The sequence below is a fragment of the Dermacentor silvarum genome, chromosome 1 (genome assembly GCF_013339745.2).
Source record: "Dermacentor silvarum isolate Dsil-2018 chromosome 1, BIME_Dsil_1.4, whole genome shotgun sequence".
In the NCBI taxonomy this organism is placed as follows: Eukaryota; Metazoa; Arthropoda; class Arachnida; order Ixodida; family Ixodidae; genus Dermacentor; species Dermacentor silvarum.
In genome coordinates, this window is record NC_051154.1 from 178,980,847 (window position 1) to 179,004,719 (window position 23,873).

At 45.0% G+C, this 23,873-nt stretch overlaps 1 protein-coding gene across 1 annotated transcript in view; it reads left to right on the forward strand.

The window, feature by feature from the left end:
- The window catches only part of LOC119435940 (nose resistant to fluoxetine protein 6), a 66,395-nt gene that overhangs the window by 32,130 nt on the left and 10,392 nt on the right, over positions 1-23,873 (forward strand). The window contains exons 2-12 of the mRNA XM_037702647.2: positions 8,935-9,161; positions 9,788-9,902; positions 11,469-11,556; positions 13,142-13,239; positions 15,953-16,123; positions 17,222-17,315; positions 17,418-17,510; positions 19,544-19,712; positions 20,165-20,244; positions 20,637-20,759; positions 21,393-21,513. Coding sequence (XP_037558575.1) covers positions 8,935-9,161; positions 9,788-9,902; positions 11,469-11,556; positions 13,142-13,239; positions 15,953-16,123; positions 17,222-17,315; positions 17,418-17,510; positions 19,544-19,712; positions 20,165-20,244; positions 20,637-20,759; positions 21,393-21,513 — 1,379 coding nt within the window. The remainder of the gene's footprint in view (positions 1-8,934; positions 9,162-9,787; positions 9,903-11,468; positions 11,557-13,141; positions 13,240-15,952; positions 16,124-17,221; positions 17,316-17,417; positions 17,511-19,543; positions 19,713-20,164; positions 20,245-20,636; positions 20,760-21,392; positions 21,514-23,873) is intronic.

Consider the following 23,873-nt stretch of genomic DNA (forward strand, 5'->3'; position numbering starts at 1 on the left):
TGTGTCAACGAGAGATGTAACAGGAACACCATTAACTTCAATGTCCAGTAGGTTTCCACGTGTAGGCAGGTTCAACAGACGATTTGTGGGCCGGGTCGGAGTTGCAGCTTCACGTCCGGGAGCTGCACCGCCTAGTTTCCCGAAGGGAAGCGACCGGTAGCAGATGGGGACGAAGAGCGGTGAACGAGAGGCGAATGGGACCGACGGCCTTGCGGAGACGGGGAGCGGCTGGATCTTTCTTGGTGGAGCACTGTCGGCGTTGATGTTCCTAGGCGGCGTGTAGGGCGAGAAAGTGCGATTGTCTGGTACTTGGCGGTAGTGACTCGGAGACGACCACCGAGGAGAAGACGACCAGTGGTTACGGCAGTGACGGGCGATGTGTCCAATACCGGAACAATTAAAACAGATGGATCTGTCATCCGCTGTGCGCCAGTCAGCGGGGTTGCGGCGGAGAGAGAGAGAAAAGACTTTATTCGAGGTCAGACTAAGACCTATAGATATTCCTCCGCCAGGAGGACCATCGCCAGCTGGTCGGCGAAGGCCGCCGACGCCAACCACACCCGCCAGTGGGGAGGTGGGGGGTTAGGGTAGTGAGGGGATTGTAGGGCTGCGGGGCAAGAGAAAAGGATGTGCTCTACATTTGCGTACGTAGAGGGGCAGTTGGGACATGAGGGGTCTGAGCGGTAACGATAAAGGTATAGGCGTGCTGGAGTGATCAAGGTGTTGAGCTGGATGGCCCTGAGGGTGCGTACTTGGGCAGTGGAGAGACGAGGGTGTGGTGGCGGAAGCGTCTGCAATGAATGCCGGAGGTGTTTGTAGTGCTGCTTCAGAGTTTTCTTATAAAAGTGTGCCTCGTCCGCTATGGGCGGGCAAGGCCAGGGGATCGTCGGCGCCCGGCTATTAATCTCGCGGGCAAGCTCATGAGCGAGCTTATTGCCGATAATCCCCGCATGACCTGGCACCCACACCACAGTGACCAAAGCAGGGGAGAGAAGGGAGAGAGCGTCAGAAAGGTCGTCATGAAGATTATCGGGAAGTCTGTTGTCGCGAAGAGCCCTGATTGCCGCCATGGAGTCCGAGCAAATGCGATACCGAGGAGAGGGAGGAAGAAGGGTTAGTTCGTGCGTTGCGTGAACGATCGCGGCCAATTCAAGGGATAGAGAAGAAGTAGGAAGTGAGAAGGGGCCAGCGGTGGAAGTGATGGGAATGCCAAGGGGGGTCGGCATTGTCACACAAGCAGTGGAGCCATGAGTTTGGTAATACGCTGCGTCGACGTAGCATGTGACATTGTCCGGTGGAAAAGGGTCGTGGAAGTGAGCGCGGGCTTGTCGTCGTCCCTCATGAAGATGTGGGGTCATATTAGAGGGAATAGGGGCACAGCGGAGATTGCTGGGAAGAGGTCTTTGAGGAGTGTACAGAGGAAAGTCAATGGGCCGGAGGAGTGGCGGAAAGCTTTGCGTCTGGGAGCGAGCGGCCGGCGAAATCATTTGTCAGGAGCTGCGGGTCACTCAGGCTTGTTGGTAGACGCCTATATAGCCGATGAAGCTGCCCGGTGTGTCCACACCAGAGTGACACATGAATACCGCAGAACTTCGCCATCCTGCGCGTGCTATCACGATGGATCGCTGGCATAATATTCGCAGAACTCAAAACGCCGCTTACACAGCCTCGACCGTTATTACAATTTTAAAAATATGGGACAATACTGCTATATCGGCTGGGTTGGTGTAGCGTTCTCTAGTTCGAGCTGCTGTCGCATCAAATGTGGATGAGGTTATAGATGTGAGGAGTCGATCAGGCACACCCATGTCACCGTTACCACTTTGACAAGCAACGCCAGACCATCTGATGTACCTTGAACAGAACGAACGAATGGAGCGAAAGCGCTTGAAGCGCTAGATGGCACCGAGTTTTCTTAGCGAAGCGCGAAAGAGGAGTACACGCCTCATGCATAACTCATTTCGATTGTGGCAATGCGTTGCGTCCTTATACGTATATTAATTCAGTGCTAACGCATTACCGTCGACAGGCATCGTGACGGGTTCTGCTGCAATTTTTCTTTATCTGTGAAATCATTTTTTTTTTTCACTTGCAAGTACATGTTGGTGTGGGCGCGTGCCAACGTTAACAGCAGCAGCAACAACAACAACAACAACAACAACGACAATAATAATAATAATAATAATAATAATAATAATAATAATAATAATAATAATAATAATAATAATAATAATAATAATAATAATAAAATAATAATAGTAGTAGTAGTAGTTGTAGTAGTGGTAGTAGCATAGTACTATAACAGGACCATTTTGATGACATTTGACCTCCTCACCCTAGTTTCCCAATCGACTTCGCCTTGCCAAGTTTTCCAGCGGTCAACGTTGGTTGCTATAACGATAACGGAGGGCGCTTGCTGCCTTTCGTTTTAGTTCATGGAGCAGTGAAGTTCACCCCCTCGCGAAATGCAACAATCTTGTTTCTCGCAGAGAAAAACAACATGAAAGACGCAACGGTGCACTTGAACGGTGAACCAGTGAGCGACACTTGAGAACTGAGCTAGTGAGCCAGCCCCTCCACATTTAGCTTGCCCTGAGGCACGCACGCACTCTTCAGAAGCGTGCAGACGGTGTTGTCTACGGAGAGCGGTGCGCTAGTGTAGGTATCATCTACGAACGCGCGCGTGCAACCCGGGAAGAAAAACGAGCCGAGGTTACTGGCTTACTACACGCATACGACTTCCTTTCAAGGTGGATTTGGCGCCGGACTTTAACTATAATGTTCCTACAGTTTTCTGTGTTTCGACATAACTATACTTTGTTGAATAGGCCGTGGGTCTTTGTAACAAAGGCTCAAAAGGATAGAGAGAGAGAGAGAGGGATAAATCTGATAAGGGAGAAGTAGGGAGGTTAACAAGGCTGCACCCGGTTAGCTACCCTACACGGAGGACGTGAAGAAAGAAGAAGCAAAAAGATGAGGCTAAGGAAAGAAAATAATAATAATACGTGCATACACGCACAAGCTCGAGCGTTTGTCGTTCCGTCACAAACATTCACATATGTATTTGGATCACGAGAAAATAATTTTTTGGCTGTTATATAGCATACACACGAGGACACGGGTCAAGGAATATTTTCTTGTATAAAATGTATGTCGTTTAATTGTTTCATGTGAGTGCGAAGGGCAAGTCTTTGTTCTTTAAAGGAATGGAAGCCAAACAAAGGGCGCTTCGCAAGTCCTTCAGAACCACACGTAGTGCAGTTTGCACTGCCCGCCATTACATTTAAGACAATTTTGGCGCTTACGTCATGGTGGATCATCTTCCGTCATTCTGAATCTTCAATGTCAGTTTTACACAGAAACTGATCGTCGTGGATTCAAAATACCGGACATATCGGCGATTTATGGAAAGCGATGTAAATTTATCAAATATAGAGCAGCTAAGCTGAAGCCTGGGAAATGTCCGGTATCTCGAGCGGTCGAGCGGGGTCTTTGAAGAGCCGTTTCTTCAATGCACCCTGCCGTAGGCAGACGGCCCTGTAGTGGGACCGTACGGTAAGAGCACGCAATTATAACCTTAAGCTGGCCTACTCGGCGTGTTTCGCCCATATGTGAAATCCACTGAACTACGAGGTTCAATAATCAATCACGATTAAAGCTCATTAATCGGTTAATGGAACGGTTAATCGCTTATTGTTTGAGCTTTGGTAATTAGTATTGCCTAACAAGCCTAACTAATTAAATACGCTCCTCGCTCGGCTCAAACGGGTTTCCCGGTGATTTAGAGGCGGTCAAATGATTTTGTATGAAATTTGGGTCCTATATAGCCTCGCCAGTGCGACCAAGCCGTATAATTGGCATATGAGTAACTGCGCATTTTTGGAAACAAGTTGCACAGCGTAAAATGTTATAGTGCACTCTCGATGAGAGATTCCGCGCACACGATAATCGTCTCTTATTTTTGCATTCTCTGAGCCCATTTGTACATAAATGCCCAATAAATTTTGTTAAGCACACCATAGGGAACAACCCTCGTAGCAGAATGGGCAAACACTACCAGATATGTTTTTGTGGAGCGTCTCAGCGTATGGAGCATATGACAGTCTCGACGTCGGGGCAGTGCTTGTACTCGTACTACGTGCAGATGGTCACCTGAAATGTCCTTCTGCATCAGCAGAAAGGGAAATGAAGCCTGATTATTGAACCGTCGCAGCCATTGCTTTCATTCCATGTAATAGAAAGAAAGAAAGAAAGAAAGAAAGAAAGAAAGAAAGAAAGAAAGAAAGAAAGAAAGAAAGAAAGAAAGAAAGAAAGAAACAAACAAACAAACAAACAGAAACTGTGCATTCCACTTCCCGAACAAAGTACATAAGAACGCTGACGTTCGCGCGACAAAACTCGAAATAGCGGTTACCACGCTAGGCGATGAGCGACAGCATGACCATCAATGGAAGAAGGTGTGCATGCAGCCTAAAAAAAAAGGGAGCATGGCCTTAGCGGATTGGCAATGGATTATCACGTTGCCTCGCACGCGGCGGGAGAGGAGCCACACGTAAATTAATGGACCTACACCGCGCTGACCTAAAAAATGTTCCAGCTATTCGCCACAGTGGCTGGAGGCAAACATATAGGTTGGATTCTCGGCTACCTAAGCTGCATCATTTCATTACGAGAATTATTAAATCTCCGTTTCATTGAGATCAGCCCCAAACGCTCGGCGTCTCCGAGTCATCAGCGATGTTGCTGCCTTCGAACTTGTCGTTTCATATTTATTTTTTCCCTCGAGTCACAACGTGTGAGATTTTAACGCGTTTCCGATTTCACGTGTTTTCGCGCGTTTGCGATTCTGATATGAAATGTGCGCCGCCTCGTGCAAAGCGAAGATATTATGTGGCTGATCGTAATAGTCCTTGTGTTGTCGCTTCCGTGACGAAAACCTGTTGCGGTAGCTGAATGTATGTATGGCGTTTTGCTGCATGAGCACAAGGTGGCGAGTTCGATTCCCAGTCGCGGCAGGTGCATTTTGTTACTGCAATGTTAAAAGCGGCGGTGTTTCGAAACTTCGGATTTGAAACTTTGATATTCCTATGCTGGTATGCAGAGAACCGTACTTGGCCAAATAAAGCCTATTCACCCTCTCAACGGTTTATTGTTATTGTTACTGATACAGTGCTCAAATGCGTACGAAGTATTGGAATGACTTGCTTCTTTTCACTTTCTCATTCGCATTACCTTGCTTGTTTTACGACACTCACATTTCATTCTACCAAGTAAATAAAATTAGGAAAAGAATTTCGATGGAGGCCAAATGCAAAAACGCCCGTGCGCTTGCGTTGTAGAGCACGTTAAAGAACCGCAGGTGGTCAAAATTAATCCGGAGCCCTCCACTACGGCGTGCCTCGTAATCAGAACAGGTTTTGGCACATAAAACACCAGAAAGAAGAAGAAAAAGAAGAAAATTAGGAAAAGAAAAAACCGAAAAAAAAAGCCGTTCAACTACGTGATAATGCTATACTATTAGATGGGTAACTGTACAGCGACCGCGGTCTTTAAGTACTCATCGCGCTTCATCCTTCTTTTTTTCTCTCTGTCGGGTCGCATAGTAACGGTGGCCGTCGAGTTAAATAACACACCACGTGGGTCCACACTCTCCTCAGCAGCGCCTGGCCTTTCGTCGCGACAGTGTCACACACACTGAGGGATGCGACCTGTTACCTTGCTGGCACTCGCGTCCTCGAAGCTGGAAGGCATGCGCAGGCTGAGATCGGGGAACAATAGGCGAGATAAGGTCAAGTCCCGCTAAATATAAAGAACAATTGCCGCACGCCGGGTCCTGTGCAGTGGCCCCATTTTCTTTTTCAAGTGGGAAGGCCACCACGCGTACTCTTTTCGGCGATGTGCGAGCTGCGCCACTTGGCGGGTGCGCGGCGCGAAGCGTCCGTCCCGATTTCAGTTGCTTCTTCGGCGCGTGCACTCCTTGCACCGGCCGCGTGAGTGGCGTCCGCAAGGAGATGCGTGAATCGTACGGGCCACGAACGGCATCAGCGCTGCTCTATTATGCCCATCATCTCGCGCATCTCTAATAACCGCCTCTCGTTTCATCCCTATTGCGGTCGCTGACCGCCGTGCCGATGCCCATGACTTTGACCAGACTCGGTATATATGGCCTATTACAGACTTCGGATTGCCTGACTTTCTTTCGGCTATGGTTGTCTTACTTCGTTGATTCAAAGATTCGCACAATGCTGAAACATGGGATAGCACTCTCGTTGATATCTTTGCTGCTAGTGCTGTTTCATATGCTGTGGGTGGAAAGAAAGAAAGAAAGAAAGAAAGAAAGAAAGAAAGAAAGAAAGAAAGAAAGAAAGAAAGAAAGAAAGAAAGAAAGAAAGAAAGAAAGAAAGAAAAGGCGAAAACAAACATGCACACAGACAGAAAGCAAAGAGAGTGGAGGCTTTCTCCCTTTGGTAGAATGTGCTCGTTCCAGTATTGAATAGACTTCAGATCATCGCATGCATACATTTATAAACGTGTCTTCAATGTATACGCACCGTCACGTGGCCAGCTGCGACGCAAAATTAAGCGGTCTAGTTAATGTGTGCGCGCTATGAAAAGCACATGAATTTGCTTTTTGTGATTCACGAAACCCCCGTAGCGCGAAAATCGAATAACGGGCGTCCACCGCATAATTGATAGGCGATGCATCGCATCCTCTCCAAGCGAAAAGGAGAGAACGTGAAGTACCACTGCAGCAGATTGTAATTGCACGTCAGTCGAGGCGCGCGGCCGGTATCGATTAACTGAGATGTGTATCGGCAATTTCCCGCCGAGCCGTTTATAGCTCGTCCAGCCGGCCAGGCGGCTCGCAACGTGTGGCCGGTGGTTCAGGTGGCGCAGAGGGAGCGCGTGCCAAGAATCGGCCAACCACCCGGCGCCCGAAATGCCGTCGCTTTGCCGGCTGAGAACGTGCTTCAGAAAGAGGAAGCGACCGCTGGGGGGAAGTCACTCGGTCCTTTTCACGAGCCAGCGCCACTTCCTTCCCGCTGTTGCCGTTGTCGAGCGGCTTGGTGGTGCGTTCCTCCACGCTGGTTGATTGCCACAGGTGCACGCGTTTCGCCAGTGGCGGCGGAAAAAAAGAAAGGAAAAGAAATTACATGACCCGTATAAGCGTGCGGCGGTGGCTGAACTTGAGTCGTGGGCCACAAACGTTCCCGTTCGGCTTCCCTCGGAAGCTCTGGTGAAAAATTGCGTCCTTTTGGAAGAACTGAAATCACAATCACTATTCGGAGGGCCCACGTTGTACAATATACTAAATATTCTTAAACGAGAAACGACAGGAACGGAGCAATGATTGTACAACGAATGCTCGGAAAAATTAACCGTGCTATGGCATTGTACTTTTAACTTTTATGTGTGACATACTGCGTAACTTGTAACAACTCCCTCAGTGATTTTGTTTTTTTTTGTTCTTTTTTTTAAAATGTCGGTGTATGCAAAATGTTGGCGTGCAGAGTCTGTTTTAGATCACAGTTTGCGTATGATGCTACCTGACTATGCTGTGCATCTGTGACCCTCAGCGTGAAGCGGAAAAAAGTCATGCAGCTGTAGCGATGTTTATGCTTAGTGAACATAAAAGGGAAGATTCACTACCCCTTCTCATGCTTGCAAATGGAATTCAGCCATTAGAGACTCCAAGGAAACTTGGCTGTATTAAGTTTCTTTGCAACTTCTTATCGAAAATAGTTAAACTGAAGCTAGGTACTTATGTACAATCTCTCATCACACGAATAAATCGTCATAGCCGTAAACGTTCACTTTCTCCTGTACTAGCGAAGACAAAGAGAAATGTTAAATTTTGTTAGAGCTGAGATTTCTGGAACTTGTCCTCAGTCAGTAAAACGTCTTTTAACAGTGTTGGCTACTAGCAGACATTCTGGATTTTACGTACCAGAACCACGATATGATTATGAGGCACGCCGTAGTGGGGGGCTCCGGAATAATTTTGACCACTTGGGATTCTTTAACGTGCTGGGGACGAAACGCAATAACGCTAGCTTTTACTGAGGATGTTTATCTATAACCGGGTTGGATGTGAGGATAAAAAGCTTTAAAGAAGCTTGACTAACCCTCACTCCCCACAAGGCGTACAGCTGTGTCAGACATGGTGCAATTGTTGTTCATGCTGATAACCGAAAACAGCACCGCACATAATAGCTACACAGAATCAGAAATATGAGTAGGGGATAGTAAGCAGAACAAAAATAATGAAATAATCTTTGATACGGTAAATGTCGTACACGCATCTATGAATTCAGGCACAGTTAAACAAAAGTATGCATGCTTAGTATACGGGATCATAATTTGTTTAAACCGCCTGTTGCAGACAACGTAATTACAATCCTTGTGCTGGATTATTCCGAGAGGCGGACATTACTTGCCGCGAGAAATTGGAACACATGTTCAATTAATTAACAAAAATTGACTAATTAGCTCCTTCGTTGATTACTTTACGGCACATATTGCAATTTAATAATTGTAGCCGTGAGTTTGCAAGAAGTATCCACTTGAAATGAATTTACAGTATGACACCAGTTTTGATATATTATTTCCCGAAGTGTGGGACGAGTACATGAACGTTCCACTTACTTTCGTGCTTCACTGCATAAAACAGCGTTGTGTTGAAAAAGTAAGTGGAACAACAGTGTATTTCTACAGCGAGTTTGATGGCGCGTATCTCCAAACTGGTGTCATTCTGAACATTAATTCCAAGTGGAGACACATTGGAGATTATACGCCTTGGAGAGTCGCATTTAAACAAACTTGAACCATCCGGAGCCACGATAACTTTGTTATCACGGCCATTTCTTGCGCCCAGTTAGGAGTTTCTGGTGCTTGTCTCGGTGCACGTGTAACAGCACGCCGCGCTTAACGCAGTGCTCGACTCAACGGGTCGTCCGGCGGCCGGCACCCTGGAGGGCACGCTGTCCGACTTCGGCAACTACGACGAGTGCCTCAAGATTCGCCTTGTGGACGAGCACACGGGCGAGGAGAACTTCCGCGGCAAGTACTGCACGCTCAAGTTCGCCGCGCCGATGCCGCCCAAGCCGGAGCGCCTCAACTACCACCAGAACATCTTCAACACCACGCTGGAAGAAGGAGGGGTAAGAGCCAACCAGCGCAATGGGCGCCATATCTTTATTTATTATATCAGCCCGTTATTTTTTTTGTTTTTATTCGAAGGATTTATCGCAAGACATAATGGCAAGGTGAAAAGTCAGGGAGAATTTATTTTCAGCGTCGTAAAATTACTGGATAAGCGTCTTAGCGAACTTGTCTGTCACCCAATGGGTGGGGTTGTCCAGTACCTTGAATTCTACCATGGTCTGTCAGCTTCTTGAGATTGATATGCCGCTGGTGTGCAACTTTTCTGGCGTCTCTCAACTTCCTTTACAACCCTCTGCCGCGTTTGCAATTGTCGATGATAGAGTGCACACTTTTAAATAAAAGAACGAAAATGCTGGTTCTATAATACCTGCACTCATCTAATAGAGAAACAATCTTAAACTTGAGCAGGAAAAGCAAGAAATGGCTTCGAGTGGCTGAAGCAATGTGCAGCGGCACGCATGCTAAAAAAATCACGGTTTGTTGAAGGGCAGTGAATTTAAAGAGTCAATAAATGATTGTGCTGCTTTGCATTATAAAATATCCCACGCCCAATTGGCCTAGAGGTCGACATGCGTCGAGACATAAAATATTTCTGCGATCAAATTCATGCTTTCTTACACAGCTCCTTGAAGACATGGCCAGAGGAGCGCCCTACTTCTACCATTTGTCTCCAAAGCTGGGCATATGCATTCCTTCCGCCTGTTCTGGAGAGGACATTGAGTCCCTCATCAACGTCGGTAAATATACTTTTGCCTACTCTAGCGACGGGAATTTTGATGGTCGCACTTCTCTCTCTCTATCTTTTACACTCTTTACAACTACCATTTTCCCACCCCAGTGCAGGGTAGCAAACCGGGAACTGTAATCTGCTTAACCTCCCTACCTTTACGGCAGTGGGAAAATATGCACAGCTGCAAGTAAACAGAAGGACGCACATGAGCACAGTGGGTCTCCACAGCCCTAGCATGCCACTAGAATGTATGCCGATGTATATTGGCCGGCGCTGGAGTTCACTGCATTATTTTGTTAGGAGGTGTTTCACTTTCATTAAGGCAATGGTATGAAGTTATTTTGAGTGCGCTCTACAACTTCTCGTGTAAAAGCTGTGTCTTAAATTGCATGGTTATGAATGTGCAGAATTGACATTGATTAATTAGTTATCTAATCACACTAGAACATACCATGAGTTAACCAAAGGAACCACGAACAACACGCCATAGGTCTTATTCATTTATTAAGTAGCAATTATTTTCCTCAGGTTTGGTTCAAGTTGCATGAACGGCTTCTCCCCCACCCCCTTTAAACGTCTATGTCTCGATAACCTCGCTTGTCCGCTACAAGACAGCTGATGCGGTCATGTACGGGCCATAAAATTTACAGAAGAAATTTCACTGAATATCAACCCCGGTAACTTGTTTTCGACGTTTCGCATTAGAAACAAAATTGGGTGACGAAGCACAGACGGAAGCAGAACTCTCTTTACAATTACAGCTGCAATAGTAAACCTTCGATGCGCCGCAAACTCCATGACACAATTCTCTGCGGCACAGTTTCACCCGCGTTTCTATAGAAAAATCAAATATTATTTTTTTATAATTTTTATTTGCATAAGTGTAGGCCAAATAGCATTGCAGAATTTTCTTTTTCTTCCATATTGTTTACGAAAATTGTAGAGGAATTTGAGTGGACGCGATGGTTGCTCAAGACAGCATGTTGGAAGCAGGCTGCGACAGCATAAATCAGCGGCCATGAACCCTCTGTACGGGCTGGAGCTGGGAAAAAAGCTCGTACCCAGCATGAATCCGGGGCTCAGCTTACCTTTTGTCAAAAGCAGGTCCCGAACCAAAGTGCCTTCATATCGGACGGGCCAGCTACACACAAAGCCCGGCAGTGATACGCAGATCTTTCACGGGGTGCTGCGATTGCTTACATCAAGTGATCCACGCGTAACGTTGCGCAGGCTATCGCCGGTACGGTTTCATGCTTTGGAGGGAACTATTTTCTTCACTTCGCTTTTCTTTCTCTAAATTAGGGCTAAATATTCCAGTCTACAATAATTCTGCTTATCGTTAACGAGTTCGATAGGTTATTAGATGAGGCTCTATGCGCTGGCTGGTGGTTAACAGCCACCAGCCAGCTCTCTCTCACTCTTCTCACAGGAAGAGTGAGAGAGAGAGAGAGAAAGAAAGAAAGAAAGAAAAGGAAAATCAGAGAGGTTAACAAGGTTGCACCAGGTTGCATGAATGCAATGAAGTTATGATTGTGCATAATACATTAATTAAACAACGTTTCATTGTGTGCAGTTCTAAAGCCCATGGATTGGAATGCTACTGCAATCAACTGCGACGTTGACGGACCAATCACGATCAAGAAGAACCAGTTGGCTATAATGTGAGTCAGCTTCTTTGTTTTTCACGCATTCGTACCACAATATTTGCGGTTGTTTCTCTGCTGACGTAGGGTTGTTGCGCTTATGCAAATTCTACGACAATCGGAGAACTATGCTTACTACACTACGCGTGGATTACTGCACTTTCGCGTGCAGGTAATTTCGAATCGAAAAATAAAAAAAGGTATCATTGATTGTGGTCGGTTGAATGGGAAACAGTGCGCCAGCTTGCCACCCTTAACCACTCGCTTATGCTTCCCCGCTCATAATTTTTTCTGTGTGTCTTACGGCTTGCATCAGGGGTTTTCTTCTCTGCTACACGCTTTTCGCAACGTGCGTCCTCCTTTTTTTTTCTTCTGGCTTCTCTAGTCCCGGCGTCTGGTATTTTTCTTTCTTTCTTTCTTTCTTTCTTTCTTTCTTTCTTTCTTTCTTTCTTTCTTTCTTTCTTTCTTTCTTTCTTTCTTTTGTTTTCTGCTAGTGGCCACTTGTTCCTTGGGTTCGCGCTCTTTACATCGATGATCGGTTCCCTTCACTCTCTTTTCCTAGCCCTCAGCGCTCAGCAAGTGACTCGCTACGCCTTACTGACGGTATGCTCAACGATATACTCTCTGTGCCGTGCATAAGCTTAAACAGGCGCTTAATACACTAGTTTAAACTGGTCTCGAAATCTGTACTGGATTTTTTTTTATTTCAGAGAAAATGTTGATTACGAGCGAAGAAAATGAACGGTTAACTTTCCTTTTTGAATTTTGCCCCAGAACGCGGCGCCGCTGATGTCAGTCTGTCAGTCTTCTCCAACTTCACGTTAATATAAACGTACTTAAGTCTTGTCCGCGCAAGGAAATTCCGGAAGAATTACGATCTTGATCTTACTAACAAACACACTGCAACATTTTTTTGTATTAATAAACAATTAGCTATCCCTGAGTAAACGCTGAGGAAATGTATGGAATCATAGAGAGGCTTATGATGCTTCCGCTGAAGATAATACTGACCTTCAGTAAATTCTAAGTGTGTAATGTACCACTAACTTATTATATTTTGGTAGTGTATCTTTAAATTATTTCATCTGAGGACCGTTAGAAAACGAGTGACCGAGCTTTACGACTAACATCACTGCAGCTAAATCACAGGATTTCTCAAGGAAGCGTTTTCCAAATACAGGCACTTTTTTTTTCTTCTGCTCCTGTTCGTCTCCTCCTCACTCAGTCTGCTTGCTCACGTATGGTTGCCTTCTTGCTGCATCATGTGCACATTTCTGACGAGCTACTCGCAGCAGACCTGAGAAGCGTGGCATACGAAATCTACCAACGAGTGGTGTAAGCCCTACAGCACTGCAAACAAACACCATGCATTTCACATTTCAGAGTAATGGGGATGCTTTAAAAATACGTAATGTTACATGTATACAGTGCAGCTTTCCAAAGATGGGATGTCAAGTTCTCTAATTGTATTACATTGGCGTCGTACATGAAGAACTTCTGCTTCGGTGATTACGTGATTGAAAACGCGATTGCGACGGTATTGCTTGAATGCGCAGCTTAATTGTGAAACGTAACTTTGTCGCTTTCCTGCTCTCTGGTGCAGCATCGTCATTGGCATCGTGGTAATTCTGTGTATCCTGGGCACTATTTTAACTACATGCCGTCGGATGTGTTCTCAAGATCCAAAGAACCTAAGACCAAGTGAGTAGACTAGATGCATTTCAGCAGCATCGAAGTTCAATTTGTTACTACGCAATACTGTCCCATACACTGTTACTCCTATTACTCCCCCGACTCAAACGTATAAATTACTGCGGTACTCAATCGAGCGGCACATGCAGTGACAAGATCTGTCCGTCCAAGTTGTCAACGTTTGTTATCACGACCTACGGACTGTTCAGCATTACTTGCTCAAACCATTTTTGTATACTAAGTACAAGATTAAAGCTTAGGGTTATCACAATTCTGTGCAAATTCGTTTGTAATTGATACGGATGTTCTTGCAGATAAATTATCGAAATAGTTTACTAGGCACATATAAGACATTTGCAATATATCTTCTATAGGTAGGAATTATTCCAGTATGCTCTGCCTAACTGAGATCGCGGCGCGCTGTCAAAGATAGGATTAGTACCGGATCGTTAGTAGTCTGTTCGAAGATATATTAACAGCGGAGCTGTTAAAGCCGAGCGTTAGTCCGTAACGTGCGAACAGAAAATGTGGGCCGATCCTGGCGGTAGTGAAGAAAGGGTCCAAGCGCAATGGCACATACCCGTGTGAACTAGCGAAGCTGAGTCTGGCTAAGTCTAGCAAAGCATGGTTGGGACTACTTAAGCTTAGGCAGTCATCGATGGCCAATCGATAGCCAATCAATAGCTAACTGATAATCGATCAATAATCAATAAATACCGGAAAATGCTGGGGATGACTTGGTAGTGCTTAGCCTAGCCCTAATACGTGGCCAATACCTTGCGATAGCCAATCGATAGCCAATAAATAGCTAATCGATAATCGATCAATAATCAATAAATTCCGGAAAAGGCTGAGGATGACTTGGTAGTGCTTAACCTAGCCCAAAAGCCACGACTAGCTATACTCCATCTCACAAGCTGTTAGCACTGCCGAAGGTACGAGGCGTATACACAGGCAATATCCTTGCGCAGCGGTATATAGTTCCGGGCGTAAATGGCTGATTCTTGGTGCACTAGAGTTTTATTTTTCCTTGATACATGATACGGTACCGCGATACATGACATGTTAGGACCTTTGCGCATGCGCGTCGTATACCGAGAATTACTGTGGCAGTTACCGTCGGTAACCGTAACAGCCACTCTAACAGTGATCACCTATACTAACATGACAGCACCCGTACGGCGCCGATCACCCGCTTCGATCCGAATTAGCGCTTGTTACTGGCTCTCCGCCCTGTCAGCAGGAAACAAGTGGCAAAATCCGTCATCGCTAAGTCTGATCTCAAGCTGAAGCCAAAACATTAGGCATGTTTTATCGTAATTATTGAGATCGGCTGTTTGTTTTTACGCTGCTAGGACTACAGACATGGCGCCGAGCCTTAAAACTTGTTTGATTTGCATTTAGCAGATGGCGTCACAGCATTAGCCCTGGTGATGCATTGACGATGCGGAACGCTATAAAGGCCTAATTGTTCACAGCATAATTAATTTGCTACCCCGCTCTAGCATGGTACTGGATGACGGTAGCGAGCGAACGCCAAGTATAGCCGCCGAGCAGACGCTGTGCCGCAGCAGAACATTTTTGAGGGCGTTCGTCCTTATTACTTGCTAAGGAGGCTGCGAGGTATCTGGAGAAAGCGTACAGGTAAAGCGAAGCCCTGCTGTCGCATGAATGTAAACGCAGCTTATGGTTACGGCTTCAAAACATTTTTTTGCGTCCATCAACCAACCATGGAGCATGTAACAGGATGGCAAGCAGACGCTGAGCAGAGGACGCGGCGCGGATGAGTACATCTCGAGGGGCATTCGGCCTTCCTATTGGCTAAGAACTTGTGTAGCTTCCACAGTGCTAACAACAGCTTGTGAGATGGAGTTTAGGTGCCCATCAGCTCCGCTGTCTCTTTAGCATTGCGCCTTCAGTGCAAGCTACGCAAATTCTTTTTTTTTTTTTTTTTGCACGAAATAACGTCTCCTGCGACTTTGTGGGCGTGCCATTCCGGATGGTGTCCGTTTCTGCCATGTTGTTACATTACGTAATCTCGACTCTTCTGCTGACCCCTCGTCCCCTCCCCAGGAGAACCACGTCCCAGAATAAACAACGTAACTGAACTTTTGCAGCGGGACTAGTGCGTAAGACTTTCCACAACTTCTGAGGGGCTAAGTGATCCTACAGGCACTACACGAATAAAAAATAACGCGCTGGCGTGAGACCGAGACGGATTTAGTAGTGACATGCTTTGATGATGAAATGCCTTGACCTGCATACAATGCCAGAGCTTGACCTACAAACAGTACCTTAGGGGGCGACATGGGTCTTAGATCAAAAATAAAAAAAATCATTTTTATTCTTCGATCTATGGTGCTGAAAACTTGTAGATATAAAATGTTATGTGCTTATTTCGAATATGAGGTTCTTTTTTTGTCTCCTTTTGTTATAATTTTATCCAGACATCCTTTAATGAATTTTCTGCAAAGATTTTCAGAATATAAGTTCCTGAGAACTCGCTAAACAGGGTATCAGTGACTGCTGTATGATTCAAGGACTGCCACAAGACCAGCCTTATTGCTCCGCGTACCCTAGAAAAAGAGTACGTCACAGGACATTTTTGTCATTGCAGTGTGCCTGCGTGAACCGTACAGAAAGTGCCATTTGGTTGTGATTTCCACGGCGTTTAATGCGTTGCATTTGAATTTACACGCATTTTCTTTGCCTTTCTCTGTAGATTTGTTCTTTGACGTCATGAAGTGCTTCTCATTCTACGACAATGCTCAGAAGCTCTTCAACACCAAGTCCTCCCAAGGAATGCTCAGCACCATCCATGGCATTAAGTTCCTGAGCATGTGCTGGGTCGTGCTGTGCCACTCCTACATTTTCATGAACCCCGAACGAGTCGGTACTGTCCATTTCTCGCCTTTTACCTACCAGGGCAGTTCTGACACTACACAGCAGCTCATTGAACCTGAGAATACTGCATGACACGCATTTCTATAGCAGAAAATTATGCGAGTATGCGAACCATGAAATAAGAAATTAGAAACTTGGGCCGGAATAATGTAATAATTCCACTTCACTTTTTTTCGTTTTTTTGTGCGCTTCGTTTGTGGTCCGGTCAAGGCCCCGCCCACGTTTTACCAATATCGGTAGGCGATAAGAAAGGAATAGAATCGAGCAAAAGAAAGCGCTACATTGTACCGGTCCTGGGCCCGCATTCACAAAAATCTTTTGCGACAGAATTATTCGCAAGAGCTAATTCCAGCCGATCATCTTGTTGGACATATCATTAGTGAAGGTGATTGGTCAATGGAAAACAGCACTAACGGATGTAAAGCTTTGTGAATCCCACCCCTGATTCCTTCAAGCCACAAGAACGTTGTACATGTGTGAGGTATATGGCAGAATCTGCAGCACTTGTGAACGTTCACTGCGTTGACTATACCACTTGCTCGTGCCTTGCTCATCATTAAACTAGTGCAGGAAGAGGGTAAAAAGTTACCACATATAGGTATACGCTACAGCTAAATGCATACTGGTAGCACCAATCTAGGCCTAATCTTTGTTACCTTCTATTTACTATTCCCCAGGACAGAAGAGCCAGCAGGGCTTGGTTCTGGTTAACCTTCGTACCCTCCCGTAACTTTGTATCTCCCATCCTACACAGTTCAGATTTCTATCCATTACAAACTTCCGTGTTGCAAAATGTTGTGTTCTCTAAGCTGCGACTGGTCCTGCGTACCTGATAAACAAAGGTGACACAATATATGCTTGCCCCTGCCATGTATTTACGTTTTCCCTGCCCAGGTGAATATCTATGACTAGTAATATTCTCTAATAACCCAATACCCAGCCTGTTGTAGTCTTTTATATTTCTGGCTTAACTCTTTAGAAATGGGGAATGAGACAATTATCAATGTAGTCCAGTTGCACCAGTTAAATCATTTCACTAAGTGCTTTAACGAATAAATTGAACTTTATCAATCAATGTCGTTTTCAGTGGCATTGGAGAACATTCATCAAGATCCATTTACATGGTCATTCCAAATTATGATGAATGGTTGGTTGGCTGTGGACACATTTTTTATGCTCGGGTATGTATTATCTATTCACGAGTAAAAAAAAGTCACAGTTATTTCTTTTTCTAATTTATGACAATGGGTTCGTTGGCTAATTATTTTTGCCTCACTTTACAGTGGAGTAACCCTTGCCTACTCAACTCTGCGTCACATGGCGGAACACAAAGGACGTCTCAACATATTCATCTACTTTTTCCATCGCATCTTTAGGTACGAAAATTTTATTGCTCTTACATGAACTTCATGTGTATACATCGTACGCAAGTTCTACTACAATGAGCATACACCACTAGATAGTAAATGGTATAGATCGTAGGCGCAATCCCTGTTAAAAGTAGAGCCCTGCTGCCGTACTGTATATTCGTTTAGCCGGGTGTTTCAACGACAATTGTACGGACTTCTATTCCCTCTTTCCCGTACGGACTATTTAAAAACAGGCTTTCATAAGAAAAAAAAGGAAAAAAGAGCCGCTTCCTTTAAAGTAATAGTGTCAACGGTTGTGGACGTCACTTCCATAAAATCGCTTAATTTCATAGTTGATCAAGGCACCTCGTTGTAATTTGAAAGTTAAATTAAGCTGCCCATACATGTCACATGAACGTGTAGATCTTTCTTTTTCTTTGAAACTTAAATACATTTCTTAGATTTTTTTACTCTAGAAGGCCTACATTTAAATACTACCTCAATTATTCGCATTATTAGAAGAGTATCATTAAAGCACGACCAGTCCACCGACAAGTCATTGCAATGTGTGCCGATGAGCTCCGAGCATGTAGTGACATCATTGCTCTTCGCTGCGCTTCACCAATAATCTTTAAGGTGACATCGCGTGTTTTACCAGATATAGCCCGTTGTACAAATAGGATATAGTATAGGCCGGTATTCACATAAAAGTTCTTACGCTACAATTTTTCATAAGAGATCGTGCCAGCCAATCGTCGTGTTGGGCTCATTGCGAAATAGGTAAACACAAACAAAAAGCTTTACACGTTCCGTTGTGCCCCTGGGCCCATATTCACAAAATATCTCTTATCGTAAGATCGTTTCTTCAATGGCCAGCGTTTGAGCTCCCGCCAGTCATATTATGAGCGAGCGATAAGCGTGATAACGAGATGACCGCGGTGGCGGGGACCAATCGCAGACGGCATATGTACGGAAAAGAATTTTTGTTAATGCCGGCCGTTTACTTCCGATGGCCGTTACGATTTTTTGCCGTTCTTCCAAAAGTCCTCGTACGGTAACAGCTTTTCTTCTTCGGTCGGCTAACGAGTGGCCGCCGTTTATGACAACAATCGGCGTAATAACGACAGGACCACCGCAGCGGCGACCAATTGCGGACAGCTCTTACGTAAGAGGAGTTTCGTGAATACAGCTTTCGGGGGGACCATATTCACGAAAAAGTTGTTACGCTGCAGCTGTTTGAAGGAGTAGCTGGATATACTATTAGCGAAGATGGCCATCCAATGTGTCGCAAGAAGCACTTACAAACGAAGTGCTTTCGGAATTCGGCGCCCGATCCGTATTTTTAAAAGGAAAATTGGGCTGTCGATGCTTGAAAAAGCACCATGATCGCTGCCTTTTAGAACTACCGTGGTTTGAAATCTTTTTAAGTACGAGTAATTTGAATGAAAAGGCTATGGTAACTATGAGAATGCGGCTTGCATAGGTTATTTATGCGCTTTGGAAGAGACTTTCGCGAACAAGGGGTTAAAGAAACTTTGTTATTTAACTTCTTTATTTAGCGATTGCAGTATATGTTTTTATTGAAAACTGACATCAGAAATGTCACAGAAACATTCCATCATCAAGCCGTTCTACGGGCTTAATTCTTTGTGTTGCAACGTCACCGTGCGGTTTATTAATGCCGTATGGGCGCACAATCCCTAAAATGAAACCGTGCAGCGCCAGTTGAGCTTCGGTTCAAATAGCATCTCTCCCGAGGAGACAGACGTGCCACTTAGAAAAGTGCATTTGTCGCCGCCGCGGGATTTCCAGTGACAGTAAGTAAAACGTATAGGCCACATTAACCTTTTTTGTACTCAAATTATTTTAAGAACAGAAAGCAACCTCGTCGGGGTTTCATTTGATCAATGTACGGTGACACGGACTAAAAGTTGTGACGATAGGAGCGGCGCGTCTGATTATATTCGTAGACGTCGGAGGTTATCTCACGATTTCGTTTTGTGAAACATCGTTGCGTACTTCCTCGCGCTTAATGGCTTCACTGTCACTCATCCTGCTAGGATTGTCCCGCCATTGGGCTTCACTCTGGCCCTCATCATTCTGCTGCCCGTGTTTGGCCGGGGACCCGTGTGGCACGAGATTGTGGACGTGCAGGCGAACAAGTGCGAGCAAAATTGGTGGCAGACTCTGCTTTTCTTCGCCAACTTCGTCACCACCTACGACTCCATAGTGAGTGCCTTATATTGAACTTTTGACACATTATATATATATATATATATATATATATATATATATAAAGAAGTACATTGGTACCTGCAGATGTGCCTGTTGTGTAGACTGCGCTATAGCTTCAGTAGCTTGATCGTCTAGAACAAAAGTGAAATCAAGTTGGTGTAGCATTCTATGTTTTGTACCATGGCTGAAAGTAAATTTTGGAACTAAAAATTTGTTTCAGCTCTGGCGTGTTACACGCGGTCTAGGTGGATCTTTGTGGAGTGGAACTTCAGTAGCCAGGCAGTATTTTATTGCTTCTAACCAGTGACGGGCCAGTTAGTCATTGGTGCGCAAGTTAATTAACGAAGGAACTCGTATTTATTAACAGACATTGACGAATGTCGCTTTCGTCGCTAATAACTGCGGTCCTGACGAGTCGTCTCATGTTGTGCTTCCCTTCTATGCAGTGTCTGGAGACAACGTGGTATCTTCAATGCGACATGCAGTTTTACATTCTTGCCCTTGCAGTCGTTTTACCGATGTACAAGTAAGGAAACTCTTTCAGTCATCTATATCGCGAAACTTTTTGCGGAGTTTCATAAATCAGACTGTTTGTTAAAGTTACTGATCGTATACATTCATATAATTAAAATTAAACATCACTGTGTGAAAGCGAAGTTCTAGTAAATTGGTATGTTGTATATTGTATTTCAATTGGGATCGTGTTTTCACAGACATAATGCTTCAGAAATTTTAGATCATTTTTTCGGTCATTCCGTGCCTCTATCTCTCTAGATAATTCATCAATATTGTGTCGTCTCACGGTAATGAATGAACGACCGAAAAATATACAACAAAAATAAACCAATCAGTAAACAATGAGCGCGAGGAAAATTTTGATTCTTTTTAACAGCAATCTTTATTCTTTTTCTGTGGCAGGCACCCAATCCTTGGAAGTCTTATCAACCTCATGTTTCTCGTCGTGTCCTTCATAATAATGGCGGTCATCATAGTTTATTATAATTTCCCTGCCATCATGATTTTCCTGCACCCCGATGTCGAGTAAGTACATTTCCGCCATGCGAGCTTCAGTTTTCTAATTCTGTTGCTTGTGCTTACAAACTGAGAACGAACAGTGAAATCAGTTTTTTTTTTTTGCACGCAAAAGCATAGAAAACTGCACCTTCACCAAACCGCCACCGTACTTATTCCTATCGTTTGCCTTTTAAAGTGCTCAAGCCAAAGTACAAAAAAACTAACTGACAACAGGGCTGTTTCAGCGGCATCAAGAGTCGTTGTACAAGCAGCAACCCTATTATAAGAGCAGGCCGAACGTAGCTGTTTTTCTTCGTAAGAACGCGAAATTATATTGTAGTTGGCAAAATGTAAACTTCGTGCTAAAGTTTTAAGCGGCACTAAAAAAGGTAAAATGCATCATGAAACTTTCGTTTCCCTTCTCTTATGAATGTAGTCCGCTATTTTTTCTTCGCTTAGGGAGCAGTATAATAGAAAGCAGGTGTAAGCTTAAGCGGCAGGTAACTTAGGGGATAATACTTGGTCTGTAGTGCTGTATCGGCCTCTGCTTGTCCTTCATGGTTCGTATGTCGGTCATCCGCGTCGACTTTCCTGGAGGCAAGTGTTCTGTGTGGTGTGAACGTCGTCGTAAAAAGGACAATCGTTCGTATTTCATTTCAGCCTCATCAAGAAGGAAGCGTTCTATATTCATTGGAGGCCCTACACGCATTACGGGCCTTACGCTGTTGGACTGTTCCTTGGCCTCATTTTCTTCAGGAAGCAGAAAATTCGTTTCAGCAAGGTATGTGTCGCAAGAGAGGGTGTGTGTGTGTGTGTTTTAAGAGAATGGGGAAGCGAGGGGTTCAGAAACTGCACATTAGCTGTCCTTGGTCTGTTGGATTTATCAATAGGCTAAGGGGCGCTCTTGACGACACTCATACTTTTGTCAACCTGCTAAAGTCTTTAATGGGGCTGGTGAGGAGGAAAGGGGAGAGGGCAGGAGGGTTCTTGCTTGCGCAGCGTTCCAAACAAAGCAATGAAAACACCTTGACCCCGGCGATTGACGCCCATCGTTACTTGACTCTTCAAATAACCATACAGAACGAACTTTGTTCGCTTGAGTGATTTGCAGACGGACGAAGTGTTGACGGCAATAGAGGCGTGTTCAAGAATAACTCTCTCTTCGCTTGCGCTTCGTGACTGGAGCACAGATGTGAAAATGTTGTTGTCCCTAATGCGGAAGTAGACGTAAGTATAAAATGGGTTTTGTTATAGTATAACGTTTGTTATACTATAACAGTCTTACTATAACAGTTATAGTATAACGTTGTTATAGTATAAAACGATTTTCATGTATAGCTTTTTACTCCCATATCGGCGTTTTTCAATGTGCTATAGTGCCATGTTCAAGAATTCTGTAATTATTTCTTTTGTGACCGTTGCCGTCGTCTCGATATTGTTATGTTTCGTCACTTCTACACTGCCGAGACAAGAAAATTATGCTCCTTTGATTCCTTTCAGAGACAGGCTTCATTTCCTTGAATTTCATGTTATTTGGATTTTTTATTTTTTTGAATGTTCAACACTCCTTCAGCACTCCATCCCCCCTCGCACTAGTTATATATTGTTCTACTTTAACGGCAGGTTTGTCATGCTCAGAACTCGGTCACCACGTTGCCACTCAAAGCTTCCATGCAGCGCGAAATAAGGCTTGCGGTAAGACCTGGTTGTATGGAAAGTATTATGGTGATTGCTTGTAGCCTTCAAGGCACACTTCCGGTCACCCGGAAACTTCGCGTGAAGGTGGGGGAAACTTTTCAAAATCATTTATAGCGTCTCCATTTGCTTCCGGATATTACAATGCACACGTTTGTGAACCCACAACCTCAGGCTTTTGCTTCGACGGCTAGGACCGTTATTCACCATCGTAATATCGATGTCCTTGAACGTTTAGACGCTCGTGAGCGCCGTTACACGCTATATGGCTCCCTTTTCTGGTCTACTCGGAGTACCGTTATTTTACATTGGTCGACAATGAGCCAGAAGGCATATGTAATCTGCATACCATCTCCTTTATTCCTGAGCTCCGAGAAATTCAGATGGGCAATGGAATTGGTCTTGTCAAATACTCCTTCAGTGCCAGACAACTAACACGTAATCTAGGCTTTGCTTTTCTGAGGTTATATAGCGTACCAACGTATTCTGACATATTATTGCGATAGCAATTATATGGACACTTCAACCGGATTTCTGCCGTCGGAGTCGCCGTCGCCGTGACGGTTCCGTATAGATTCCAAGGGCGATAAAATCGTCGCCGCACGCCGTATGCGCGAGCGAAAGAGCGCGGGGGACGCGCGCTATCACGGAGAGCGAACGCACGGTGGAAAGCAAACGCGACCGTCGCCCGAAAGGCTGTGGGGGTATGGGAGGGAGGGAGGCGGGGTGGCGGCTGTGCTCCGGCACCAAAGGCGTATCTTGCCACTCAATCTCCCACGCGAAAGCACGAAACGGGAAGAGGGGGGAAGGTGGGCAGCTTCTCCTCTGCCAACAACTTCTCCTTTGCCCGGCGGTGCCGGTCGCCCGCACCGTCTCTTATCTCCACACGGCTCTGACCTTTGTATGGGCTGTGCATTCGCCGCTCAGTTTCCGTTTAAGCGATAGACCGCGCGAACCTGCGCTTGCTGCCAGCGTTTTGACAGTCGTTGGCTGCGGTCATCCAGTGAGATGTGTTCATGTTTGCTTGTGCGCGCTGACACCACGATTGTTAATTCAGTTAGTAAGCCAATGTGTATAAGTTTATGCAGCCGATAAAACTACTATCCCTACTCCGAACAGCTCTCTACTAATTTGCTGTCGCTATCGATGCTTCGCCTTTCGGGCGAAACTGCGACATTTTTTGTCCTTCATTTCGCCGAGGTAAGAATTCATTTTTTGATATGTCCTCCAGAAATCATTGTGTCCTCTGGAATCGCGAGAGTTATGATAAACTTAAACGATCCTGGACACATTGCATTTGATATCTGTAATCTTCCATTTTTGATCACTATAGTACCTGTCACGCAATAATAGATGCGTGAAGTACTCATAGTTTTTGCTACGTGCCATGGCATTGCACTGGCATCCGGTAGTTTCATGCCAGTCTCGTGCGCAACGTCGAAGCCG